At 42.6% G+C, this 13,721-nt stretch overlaps 1 protein-coding gene across 3 annotated transcripts in view; it reads left to right on the top strand.

The window, feature by feature from the left end:
* The first annotated feature begins 3,702 nt into the window (after window positions 1-3,702).
* RNASEH2B (ribonuclease H2 subunit B) overlaps window positions 3,703-13,721 on the top strand; it is a 48,876-nt gene continuing 38,857 nt past the window's right edge. Inside the window, exon 1 of one of the 3 annotated variants that reach the window (XM_073343337.1) lies at window positions 3,703-3,776. Coding sequence is in view for 1 of the 3 variants with exons in the window: in XM_073343326.1 (XP_073199427.1) it covers window positions 4,038-4,104 (67 nt within the window). In the remaining 2 variants the exon portion in view is untranslated. Of the gene's footprint in view, window positions 3,786-3,894; window positions 4,105-13,721 lie in introns of those variants that run through there. The other 2 variants (XM_073343344.1, XM_073343326.1) reach the window with 2 other exon arrangements.

Genomic DNA, 13,721 nt, shown 5'->3' with positions numbered 1-13,721 from the left:
CACATGATGGCATATATCACATTGGTAGATGTGCAGGTGAACGAGCCTCTGATAGTGTGGCTGATGTTATTAGGCCCTGTGATGGTGTCCCCTGAATAGATATGTGGGCACAGTTGGCAATGGGCTTTGTTGCAGGGATAGGTTCCTGGGTTAGTGGTTCTGTTGTGTGGTATGTAGTTACTGGTGAGTATTTGCTTCAGGTTGGGGGGCTGTCTGTAGGCAAGGACTGGCCTGTCTCCCCAGATTTGTGAGAGTGATGGGTCGTCCTTCAGGATAGGTTGTAGATCCTTAATAATGCGTTGGAGAGGTTTTAGTTGGGGGCTGAAAGTGACGGCTAGTGGTGTTCTGTTATTTTCTTTATTAGGCCTGTCCTATAGTAGGTGACTTCTGGGTACTCTTCTGGCTCTGTCAATCTGTTTCTTTACTTCAGCAGGTGGGTATTGTAGTTGTAAGAATGCTTGATAGAGATCTTGTAGGTGTTTGTCTCTGTCTGAGGGGTTGGAGCAAATGCAGTTGTATCATAGAGCTTGGCTGTAGACAATGGATCGTGTGGTGTGGTCTGGGTGAAAGCTGAGGCATATAGGTAGGAATAGCGTTCAGTAGGTTTCTGGTATAGGGTGGTGTTTATGTGACCATCATTTATTAGCACCGTAGTGTCCAGGAAGTGGATCTCTTGTGTGGACTGGTCCAGGCTGAGGTTGATGGTGGGATGGAAATTGTTGAAATCATGGTGGAATTCCTCAAGGGCTTCTTTTCCATGGGTCCAGATGATGAAGATGTCATCAATATAGCGCAAGTAGAGTAGGGGCGTTAGGGGATGAGAGCTGAGGAAGCATTGTTCTAAGTCAGCCATAAAAATGTTGGCATACTGTGGGGCCATGCGGGTACCCATAGCAGTGCCGCTGATTTGAAGGTATACATTGTCTCCAAATGTGAAATAGTTATGGGTGAGGACAAAGTCACAAAGTTCAGCCACCAGGTTTGCCATGACATTATCGGGGATAGTGTTCCTGACGGCTTGTAGTCCATCTTTGTGTGGAATGTTGGTGTAGAGGGCTTCTACATCCATAGTGGCCAGGATGGTATTTTCAGGAAGATCACCGATGGATTGTAGTTTCCTTAGGAAGTTAGTGGTGTCTCGAAGACAGCTGGGAGTGCTGGTAGCGTAGGGCCTGAGGAGGGAGTCTACATAGCCAGACAATCCTGCTGTCAGGGTGCCAATGCCTGAGATGATGGGGCACCCAGGATTTCCAGGTTTATGGATCTTGGGTAGTAGATAGAATATCCCAGGTCGGGGTTTCAGGGGTGTGTCTGTGCGGATTTGATCTTGTGCTTTTTCAGGGAGTTTCTTGAGCAAATTCAGTAGTTTCTTTTGGTAACCCTCAGTGGGATCAGAGGGTAATGGCTTGTAGAAAGTGATGTTGGAGAGCTGCCGAGTAGCCTCTTGTTCATAGTCCGACCTATTCATGATGACAACAGCACCTCCTTTGTCAGCCTTTTTGATTATGATGTCAGAGTTGTTTCTGAGGCTGTGGATGGCATTGTGTTCTGCACGGCTGAGGTTGTGGAGCAAGTGATGCTGCTTTTCCACAATTTCAGCCCGTGCACGTCGACGGAAGCACTCTATGTAGAAGTCCAGTCTGCTGTCTCGGCCTTCAGGAGGAGTCCACCTAGAATCCTTCTTTTTGTAGTGTTGGTAGGAAGGTCTCTGTGGATTAGTATGTTATTCAGAGGAGTGTTGGAAATATTCCTTGAGTCGGAGACGTCGAAAATAGGATTCTAGGTCACCACAGAACTGTATCATGTTCGTGGGAGTGGAGGGGCAGGAGAGGCCCCGAGATAGGACAGCTTCTTCTGCTGGGCTGAGAGTATAGTTGGACAGGTTAACAATATTGCTGGGTGGGTTGAGGGAACCATTGCTGTGGCCCCTTGTGGCATGTAGTAGTTTAGAAAGTTTAGTGTCCTTTTTCTTTTGTAGAGAAGCAAAGTGTGTGTTATAAATGGCTTGTCTAGTTTTAGTAAAGTCCAGCCACGAGGAAGTTTGTGTGGAAGGTTGGTTTTTTATGAGAGTATCCAGTTTTGAGAGCTCATTCTTAATCTTTCCCTGTTTGCATATCTGTTCTATTCAGTGTAATTTTTTGGCTGCTGTATCTGTGAGGTCTGGGCCACCAAAAGGCATTGCATTTTTAAAGCACTCCTCAGGATGGTAGGGGTCTGAGAAATCCCCTGAAATCCTGAAGATAAGGCTAAGGTAACCATATTTTCAGAATAAAAACCGGACACTTTTGTGGCTATATCTTTTAGGTTGGTGGAAACACTCATGCAAGAGGCAAAAGTACATTCTTAACCATGTGTGCTGGTGCCCCCTGCAGCCAGCTTCTGACTCAAGTTGCTCATATTTCTTGGAGCAGAGGAAATTCTTGCAGTAATTTAGTGTTGAGAATAAATTTATCATGAAGTATTGAACAAGTGTTAACATTCACTTTGAGCAAAATAACAGCCTTGACAGAGTTTACACTCATTCAACTTTTCTCTCCAAACGCTATGCATTACAAAGAACGCTTTCCATTAGACTGTTGCTGGTAACCAGAACAAATTCTACCTTTGATACAAATACATTTAAAAAAATGAGCATGTTCATTGATGAAATGAAAAACAAGGACATTTCAAGTGCCCCAAAAGAAGGTCCTGGGATCCTAGGACATTATACAAAAAATCAGGATTGCTTTGGTAAAACTGGATATATGGTTTCTTTAGATATTCTTGAGCACAGCTTACGTTTTTCCAGGATCAAGGCCCAAGTTATTATTGTTGCCAATATTTACAGAGAATATTTTCCAAATGAAAAACTTTCGCTGTAGACAGGTTTCAACACAGTAACCAATTCTGTTTGAGATATAGATGCTCTGGCAGAGATAACAAACACAGCCAGCTCCAGTGGATTTTATAATCACGGCAAACACAAACAGCGGGATTTATAAACTCTGCTGGTGAATTCTGCAAATCCGGTAGCGTGGGTAGTTTGTAAGGTCCTAAAGAGAATAACTGTGGAACCATATCAGGCCATCAGTTTATAAGCATAACTTTCCAGTGATTTCTGCTTTGCAGCACATGCCGTAATACGGCCCGTGGCTTTTCCTATGTCCCTGTCCCTCCTTAGGTTAAAAAAAAATCACGGAAAATTAAAATGAACGTAGGTTAACATAATTTTAAGGGTATAAATATATATAGCCAAACATCAGGGAATTGTTTTCTGTAACATGAACTTAGCCATTTGGCATGTCCAGGCCTTGTCTTGACCTGCCGCTGTTTGGTTGTTTGGGTTTCTAGGATGGCAAACACCGTGCGCTGCGCTGCTATTTAATGCCCGCCTTAACAGATGCGAGTAACAGTGGTCTGGACCGGCTCTTTGGGGCGGGAATGGTCTTTGGGTTGTGGGTGGGCAGCACAGTGCGGCCCCGCCGCAGGCCTGGCGCCCCTGCAATAGCGGGCACCGGCAGCCTGCGAGACGAATTTAACGCCACCCCCCTGTCACGCCCCTGGGGCTGGCGGGTAGGAGGGGAAGGCCGGGTGTGTGGGGAGCGGAGCGGGGGGAGGGGTTAGGGGACGTCAGTCCGTCCCTCAGCTCAAGGCGGGGCCCGGCACCGAGCGGAGGGCTCAGGGGAGGGGGCCCGGCCTCGCCGCGCCAAGCTCGGGCCGAGCAGAGGGAGCCAGCGCGAGGCGCTGCAGTGTGTCAGGCCCCGCCTCCCCCGGGCTCGTACCATTTGGCGGCGCTGGTAGGGGGGGTGCGTGGCAAACCCCAGCCAGGGGTTCCCTGGCTGCCGCGCGAGCGACTGGACTCCCCTGTGATCCCCGCGCGCAGACCGCGCGGCCCCCGCCTTCCCCCGGGCTCTCGGGCCCGCGCCGGGCCCGGGGCAGCCCTGGCGGGAGGGCGCGGCGCCCGCGGCTCCCCCGCCCCGCGCGCCCGCCCGGGCCCCGCCGTTATTCGGACGCGGAGGCCGAGACGGGCAGCGCCAAGAGCGCGGGGGACCCGGACCATGCTGGGTAGCGGGCGGCGGCGCCCGGCGGACTCGCGCCCCGACCAGTGGGTGCTGGTTGCACCAGGTAACCCCCCCCCCCACTCCCGGGCCCCGCGGAGCAGCTCGGAGCCCCGGCGCCCCGTCTCCCCACCAGCGCCCCCGGGGGAGATTGGGCCTCCCTCAGCGCCCCAGGGCCCCCCCCCCGCCACTGGGGCCCCTGGGGAGACTTGAGCCCCCTGCCCCCACGAGCTGCCCCCTGGGGAGACTGGAGCCCCGTGCCCCATCTCGGCAAGGAGGGGCACGATCTCAGTGCAGTGAGATTTGACCCCCCCCTGATCCACACCAGCTTCCCTTGTTGTGCCCCATCGAGTCTCCGGGAGCAGCACCCAGCGGGGTTGAGGGGCTGCTCTTTGTAGAAGGTTAAATTCTTTGCAGCTGTATTACAGTCAAGGCAGGGGGCAGGAGGCGTATTTAAGGCAGGATTTGATGGTCTATATCTGCTGCCCCTTCCCTCTCACGAGTGAGCTAGATGCATCTCACAGGCTACTGATGCTGCAGAAAGAGAGAGATCTTCCCTTATCAAATACTTAGATTTCCTTGGCTGATTTGCACCCTAGTCATGACCTCTCTGTATATCCAGCCAACCCCTATCGTGCTAAGAAGCAGGATCATCTACCGGACCTTCCTGTGTGTAACCTTAAGCAAAGTCTTACAGAGTTCACCATTCTGCTTCTCAGTCCATACTCAATATTTTCCTACATCACTGGGATGTCATAAGGCCTAACTCATTAGAATTAGTAAATTGCTGTGAGATCCTTGGAGAGAAGGTGCTGTGCAAGTGCAAAATATCATTTCTAGAGTACTCTCACAGGTGCTTGATCTCACCTGTTTTTGATGATCTCTCGTGAAGGAGCCTTACTTACTTCACAGTTTATTCTGTCTTCTGTTTTCTAAAGGGAATGGCGTAGAGACATAAACATCAGATTCGAAACACTTAGACCCCTCTGAATCACAAAGTTCTAAACCTGGTGGGGTCTACTCAACCCTTCATCCTTATAGGATAAAACAGAATTCCCTGTATCTGATGGAAGAATGTTTCAGATGAGGGCCTTAAAAACTGAAATCATCTCTGGCCTGTATTTCCCTCCACTCCACAACTGTCATTCACTATGATTTGTAAATGTAAAATTGCATTACTGCTAATTTTTTGCAGTGTCTGGATTTAAAATGTCATCTGATTCTTAGGTTTCAGAGTAGCAGCCGTGTTAGTCTGTATCCGTAAAAAGAAAAGGAGTACTTCTGGCACCTTGGAGACTAACACATTTATTAGAGCATAGGCTTTTGTGAGCTACCGTATGGTAACACCCATTGTTTCATGTTCTCTGTGTATATAAAATCTCCCCACTATATTTTCCACTGTATGCATCCGATGAAGTGAGCTGTAGCTCACGAAAGCTTATGCTCTAATAAATGTGTTAGTTTCTAAGGTGCCACAAGTACATCTGATTCTTACCTTCAGTTATCTCCAAACAAAAGATTGGTTAATTTTTAAATGAAGGTGGCTGAGTGAGAGAGAATGTGCACAAACTGTAGGAAACGGAGAAAAGATGCATTTCTCAACCCTATTTTCTTCTGGATTTGCTGATTCCTGCCTGTCTGTTCCACACTTGGATCTGAGATACAGAGTGTACAAGATGCTGCTGCTGATAGTAATAATAACTAGGGCTATCAATGAATCACAGTTAACTCATGCGATTAACTCAAAAAAATGAATCACGGTTCAAAAATGAATTGCGATTAATCACACTAATAACAATAGAATACCAATTGAAATTTACTAAATATTTTTGGATGTTTTTCTACATTTTCAGTATTGATTTCAGTTACAACACAGAATACAAAGTGCACAGTGCTCACTTTATATTATTATTTTTGATTACCAATATATGTGCTGTAAAAATGATAAACGAAAGAAATATTGTATTTCAATTCACATCATACAAGTACTGAAGTGTAATGTCTTTATCATGAAAGTGTAATTTACAAATGCAGATTTTTTTTTTTTTTGGTTACATAACTGCACTCAAAAACAAAAGTGTAAAACTTCAGAGCCAAGTCCACTTGATCCTACTTCTTATTCTGCCAATAGCTAAGACAAACAAGTTTGTTTATATTGACGGGAGATACTGCTGCCTGCTCCTTATTTACAACGTCACCTGAAAGTGAGAACAAGCGTTCGCATGGCACTTTTGTAGCTGGTGTTGCAAGGTATTTACATGCTAATATGCTAAACATTCGTATACCCCTTCCATGCTTCAGCCGCCATTCCAGAGGACATGCTGATGATGCTCATTAAAAAAAATAATGGGTCAATTAAATTTGTGACTGTACTCCTTGCGGGGAGAATTATATGTCTCCTACTCTGTTTTGTCTGCATTCTGCATATGTTTCATGTTATAGCAGTCTTGGATGATGATGACCCAGCACATGTTTGTTTTAAGAACACTTTCACAGCAGATTTGACAAAATACAAAGAAGGTACCGATGTGAGATTTCTAAAACTAGCTACAGCACTCAACCTAAGGTTTAAGAATCTGAAGTGCTGTCTAAAATCTGAGAGGGATGAGATGTGGAGCATGCTTTTAGAAGTCTTAAAAGTGCAACACTCTGATGCAGAAACTACAGAACCCAAACCACCAAAAAGAGAATCAACCTTCTGCTGGTGGCATCTGACACAGATGATGAAAATGAACATGTGTTGGTCTGCACTGCTTTGGATCGTTATCAAGCAGAACCCATCATCAGCATGGAACCATGTCCTCTGGAATGGTGGTTGAAGCATAAAGGGACATATGAACTTTTAACGCATCTTATACATAAATATCTTGCAATGCCAGCTACAACAGTGCCATGCAAATGCCTGTTCTCACTTTCAGGTGACGTTGTAAATAAGAAGCAGGCAGCACTATCTCCTGCAAATTGTAACCAACTTTGTCTGCGTGATTGGCTGACCAAGAAGTAGGACTGAGTGGACTTGTTGGCTTTAAAGTTTATATTGTTTCATTTTTAAATGTAGTTGTTTGGTTTTTTTCTACATAATTCTACATTTGTAAGTTCAACTTTCATGGTAAAGAGATTGCACTACGGTACTTGTATGAGGTGAATTGAAAAATACAATTATTTTGTTTTTTACAGTGCAAATATTTGTAATATAAAAGTGAGCACTGTACACTTTGTATTGTTGTAATTGAAATTAATATATTTGAAAATGTAGTAAACATCCAAAAATATTTTAAATAAATGGTATTCTATTGTTGTTTAACAGCACAATGAATCGTGATTAACTTTTTTAATCGCTTGACAGCCCTAATAATAACTGCTAGCTCTTATATCATGCATTTCATCTGCAGATCTCAAAGCAGTTTACAATAGAGGTCAGTATCATTCTCCTCATTTTACAGATGGGAAAACTGAGGTACCAGGTGAGGTGAAGTGAGGTCACCTACCAGCCTAGTGACAAAACCAGGAATAGAACCCAGATTTCCTGAATTCCAGTATAGGATGAGGCATCCGATGAAGTGGGTATTCACCCACGAAAGCTTATGCTCCAATACGTCTGTTAGTCTATAAGGTGCCACAGGACTCTTCGCCACTTCTTACTTTGACATCTATGCAAACTTCAGTTTAAAGTTAAGTACTGTATTCAAACAGCTGACTTGGCCAACAAATGCCTCTTTCCTATTAATTTTAACACACTTAACTTTATGCATGTGAGCAGTCAGTTCTGTGCAAAATGTTAATCTCTCACATCAGCATTTTCAGAAGTGGAGCCAGAGCTTGTAAATTCCAGGAACTCAGGTTTCCTTACAGAGGCTATGTGTACACTAGGGGAGCTTTACTGGTATAGTATAGGTATAATATACCAGCAGAGTGCTCCTGGTGTGGGAACAGCTGCACTGGCAAAGCTGCCAACTTTGCCAGCAAAGTTTATAAAGTTCATCAAATGTATAGGAAAGTTTATTAAATTCAGTAGAACCTGAAAGCACATATGGAGTTTCAAAAGTCCACAGCAAACAGCTCCAAGGTTTTGCTGCTGACATAATCAGAAATAGTCCTATGGTTGAGGTCTAATTGAAGACCACTGAATATAATAAATGTAATGTTTTTTGATTAAGTGTTTTTGAGAAATTACAAGAAGTTGAATACCATTTTTTGAAGTCCCATATTTCAGAAGTGTTTTGTCATAATTTCCGTAAATTCTCTTGTGGCTATACTTGCAAAACTTGACTTTGCTTTCCAAATTTCCAATAGAATAGTCTGTTTTTTGAGGAAGTTAAGTGGGCAAAATGGGGCTTATAACAAAAGTTTGTTACAATTTTAGGGCCTGATCATGATAACTCTTACTTATACGAGTAGTCCTTACTCATGATAATAGTTCCATGGTCTTCAGTGGGACTACTTATGTGGGTAAGGGGGTTACTCAGATGAATAATTATTTACAGGATCTGGTCCTTAATTGTGGAGTCTCTATCTTGTCTCTCTAGTTCTTGCAACTCCTTTGTGGGGTAGGTTAGTAACAAGTTTCTGATCTTATGCAGGGAAACATTGAATTATGGAGAGAAAAGATTTGTTTTAATGTTACAACAAGAAGCACAAAAGAGCTAATTGTTACTTTTTCTTCTTGGAAAGTAGGTACATCCAAAGGGTCCAATCCTAGAAACACTAAGGCACACCTGTAGCTGCTCACATGAGTAATCTTAGCATTAGAATATCTCACATGGGTGTTGATATCATGTACCACCCTATATATTCAGTAGCATTATTTTCACCTGGACATGAATAGTTCATCTTGCTTTGATTATGCCTTATTTTAACATTAATGGAGAGGATGGGCTAATTCTGCAAAGAAGCAGATGTCTTGGAATCAGTCCAGATAGAGAAGGGAAACTGAAATTAGGGGACTTGTCAGCAAGTATTCAGAAGTGAAACTGAAACTCTACCTAAATCATGTGTATCTTGATATCTGTCAAGCCCCAAGCAGCATGACAGCAGCTTGCTATATTGAAAACGGTGTGAAATAGAGTGCTACAAAGTTAGGGCCTGACCCTGCAAACCCTTAACCACATGCACAACTTTTCTCATGTGAATAGTCCCATTGTACTGAGAATTATTATTGTATTAATGTCACAGAGACCATTGAACAGCCCTAGCATGATTTTTAGTTGCTCATGGCAGATTGGATTGAAAACAGTTAGCTAGAAATAAAAAGCTCTGTTATTCCATTATCCAACTCCTGAGTCATCATTCAGACTGATAGTAAATCTTAATATGAAACTTTTGCACTTCAGTTAATGGTGACATGCTTTTCCCCAGCTGATCACTGTGATGCAGCATTGGAAATGGCAAGATATTGTGAGTACTTGCAACAGAAATCAGTGGAATGCCAAATAGTTAAATTGGAAGGTTGAGTGGTGCAATTTCTAAGTCTTCAGTTGAAGTAATCACATGAGCAAAGAAAAAGCCTGTTTTCATCGTTTAATAATGAAAGGAACCGTTATTTTGTGGTTTACTTTTTCGTCTGCAGGATACTTGGCATGTTTCCTGAGCAAATGTTGTTTACCAAATTATCAGATTGAGACTGTGCTATCAACCCATAGGGCATCAGCAAGCATAACGGAATATGTGGGGCTTTCATATTAGCCTAAGGAATAAGAGAAGAAGAGTGACCAACTTGAAAACTCTGGATCATATTGGAAAAGTAGTCATATTAAAATAAGTTCTAGGACACATAGTATGTAAAATATAATTTATATTAACAACTTAGACAGATTATATTTATTTTTTTACATGTCATTACTCCTGGGGGCATTTAAAAATTTAAAAATTCTGTGCACAATATTTTAAAATTCGGCACAATTCTGCAAATTTTATTTGTCAAAATAACACTACAAGTTAATCACGCCAATTCCAATTATTTTGGTAATTTATTTCAAAATACCTGTCAGCAAATATATCTGTAACAATTCAGACATGCACAAAAATTCCCCCGGGAGTAGAGAGTTAAAGAAACCCCTATGACAACCCAGTTCCTGTTTCTCTGTCCCCTTTGCCCCCCCTCCGGATCCCAGCCAGGGGGCCAGACACCCACAACCCCTCGCCCCCAAGCCTACCTGTGGGGCCCCCCCCACGGCCAATACATCCAAACCCCCTCCTCCCCAGAGTCCAGCATCAAGGCCCCCCCAACCCAGATAGCCCGGTCTGCTCCCAGAGCCCAGCTGCAGGGGCCCCCCATGCCCAAACACACTTCCTCCCTCAGAGCCCAGGGATCCAGACGGAGAAACAGCCTGATGCTTGGTCCCAGGCTTGCACAGAGTTTCCTGCATACTGCCCTCTCTTTCCCTCAGGGAATGCTGGGAACTGCAGCTTCCAGGAACCTTCTAGCTCTCTCTCCCTCCCCCCAAGCAGTGTCTTCTATGTGCAAGCTGGTCTCTGCCGAGTCCATTGGTTCCTAGTGGCAGCTAGCAGCAGTAGAGCCCATTTCTGTGGGGGAAAGGAAATTCTGTGTGCAAAACATTAATTTCTGCAAAATTCTGCATTACGCAGTGGTACAGAATTCCCCCAGGAGCAGCATGTTAAGATCCTGCCTTTTAAAACATTTGGTTTTGTTCATTTCTGTTTAACCTAAAATAAAAGCTGTTTAGCCCAATTTGTTCATCTGCCAAAGAGCAAAACACAGTAGTAGAGTTATAAAACAGGATCCAGGAATTGCTTAGAATTTGAAATTCAGAGAGACATTTGGACTTTTATATTTATCTGTCTCTTCAACAACATTCCCTGAACAAGTAGGTTTAAAAAAAATCCAATAAGAACTTTGTACATATTACATAAAAACACTGCAGAATATATATTAATATTAAAGTCATCTTAAAAAGTTAGTGGATTAAGTGTCCAGGCCAAATTCAGTGGTGAGTTTAGAGAGCGGCTTTGTTGGCATAATTTACCTGTGCTTCCCCCAATGTGTACATTATATCAGCTTAGATTCCCTTACACTTAAGACATTTTACCAACAGGTAATTTGCACCCATTCTAATATGTCATCTCTGAATATGGTCCACTAAGTATAAGGAAGACTACTTTGATGTAACTCATAAGCTGAGGGGCCAGAAGAGAGGAGTATAGCAAGTAAAATAACCGAAAAGAGATGAGACCCTCCCCTCCTTCTGTTCCTATCTTCTGGCTCCTGAGTGAGCAAGTTACATCAATTTAGGCATTGTCTACACTCAGGAATAATGCTGATTCAGCAGTTGGTGTACCTGCACCAATGCTGACACTTAAGCATAGACAAGAGGAAGCTGGGGTTTGCATCAGTTAAGCTAGTCAGGATTTAACCTTGCTTACGCTAATCAGAGTTTACCCATACTTCAGTGGGTGCAAACTCTGGCATGCCCTTATCTACACCTAGGGTTCAGCATGGTTACAGCTACACCGATTGCTGAATTAGTGCTATTTCTCTGTAGGCAAGTCTTAGACTTGCTCCTTGTTAGTTGCTTTAAAAAAGGTGAATTATGCCTGAACGGGGTGAAGCCAGAGGAGGGTTATAGTGGTCCTCATAGGCAAAATCAGTCATTCCATTTGGGAATAGGGGCAAAAGACTAACCAAACCATCTGGTAGTTTTTTCTCTGAAGTTTCACTCAAGATAACTCATGTTTGTCCGTGACTGCACCTTACAATTCACAGGTGATACATAAGGTGGTGTGAGTTTGAGGAGTGCAACTTGTACCACCTTAAACATCATTTCTGAATTTAGACCTTTGCTGGAGAGTACCAATCAATGTTTCAGCGATTGCCAGACTGATAACCATTAGCGCATTGACAGTAAGCATTGGAGAAGTCCTCGCTCAATTTTTGAAGATAGTATTACAGATTTGTTATGAAGAAAGCCAGAAATGTAAGCTCTCCAGCACTTTCTGATGTTTGAACATAGTTGAGAAATCGAATGCAAAAGCAAAATTTTCAAAGAACATACAATGGATGCTCCTACAGAATGTGTCTATGCAAAAATGCCTGTTTTCTAAAGTAGTTGAGGTTTTTCTGAAGATGAAGTATCGGACTGGGAGTCAAGAAATCAAGTTTATAGTCCTGTCTTTGATACTTGACTGACTTTCTGATCTCTACCAAGTCACTTATCCTCTGTGTAACTGAGTTGATTCCTCTGTTGATTGGAACTAATACATTCCTCATATTGATTATTAGTTAAACTTTGTAAAACTCTTGGATGATGTAAAGTGTCATAAATCCTATGTAATCTTATTCAGTCCTTCTAAAAGGTCTGTATTACTTATAAGCCTGGGTTGCAGAGTCGTAGGGCATCACACTTATGTACCATAGAGTTGTTGGTACTGAGCTAAAGCCATGTACTTCAGAGTTCCTTGACTCCACGAGGTACACAGATGAAGCGAGATTATTAGATCTAAAATATCGGCAGTATTAGTATGTCACTTTGTCTTTATTTAAAGCTTTTATTAAAATATCTATCAAAAGGACTTCATCAAAATGTTCCCATGTTGTAAACAATGTGCAAAGGCTGCATGGGCTGGCAGTACTGCTGGGAATGGAAGAAAATACAGTTATGTAGATGACTTTAAACTAGATAAATCCATATGTTTTAATATCTGTTTTTAAATGAAATCTTAACTTTGTAGTTCCAGACTTTTTAATGAGCCTTTCTTTTTGAAAAAAAGCCCTCAATGTTCTTTTAAGGCTAACCTTAATGGCATCTCTTTGCCTGAGAATTCCATATCCTTTGATACCAGTCTGTTAAACAGAGTATTCATTTCTAAAATTTGCTTATAAAAATAGATTTTGGGTCATCCATTATTGCTTCATGTAGCTTGGTGGGGTTGTATGCTCCTTCATGTAGTAGAAGTATAACGCAGAACTGCATTGGGCCTGGTGTTGGCACAGAGAGAAACTGGCCTGCCAGGGGGATTCAAGGGCTGTGATGAAATGAAAGGTGGAGCTAGCGATTAGCAGCTGTCAGAACATCAAGGGTCAATTTCACCAGTCTGAATTAAAGAAAAATAAAAATAAAATGCACTTCCAATTTAGTCATGTAACAATAACCATTATATAATATGGAATTTGGTTGTATGTCTGACCTCCAGGAAATGTGATAAGGTTTCCCGCAAGATTTTAGGAATGAGTCGGGCAAGTGAAAGTCATCAGATGACCTGAGCGTTTTCATTAAATGTGAAAGAAGTCTGGACACTTTTAAAAAGCTTTAATTGTTTATTCTGGTATTATTTTAGACTTGGCCTGTGTTAAACTTAGAGAGGCTTTCATGTGAGGGAATGCATGACGATAGAAAGTAAGGGTGCTGGGATTACCGTTTAGTGTACCTGCTGTGCTGCACATTTTCAAAGCTTTTATAGCCTCTCTTAAATCAGGTTCAGGATAGAGTAAGTTGTGAAATTCACTTTGTAGACTTCAGTGAAAATGACGTGTCCATCTCAAAGCATTTTTTTAAAACTGTTTAGTGTTACTTGATGAATACTGCAAAGATTACCGTAGCATATATCTTAAATGATTTATAGCAAAACCAATTTTAGAGAGACACAAGGTGGATGAGGTAATATAAAAAAGGTAATAAAAAAAGCTCAAAAGCTTTTCTCTCTCTCTCCAGTAGAAGTTGGTCCAATAAG

Source organism: Lepidochelys kempii, chromosome 1 (assembly GCF_965140265.1).
Source record: "Lepidochelys kempii isolate rLepKem1 chromosome 1, rLepKem1.hap2, whole genome shotgun sequence".
Lineage (NCBI taxonomy): Eukaryota > Metazoa > Chordata > Testudines > Cheloniidae > Lepidochelys > Lepidochelys kempii.
Note: the sequence above shows the minus strand (reverse complement) of the source record. Positions and strands in the feature narration are given on the sequence as shown.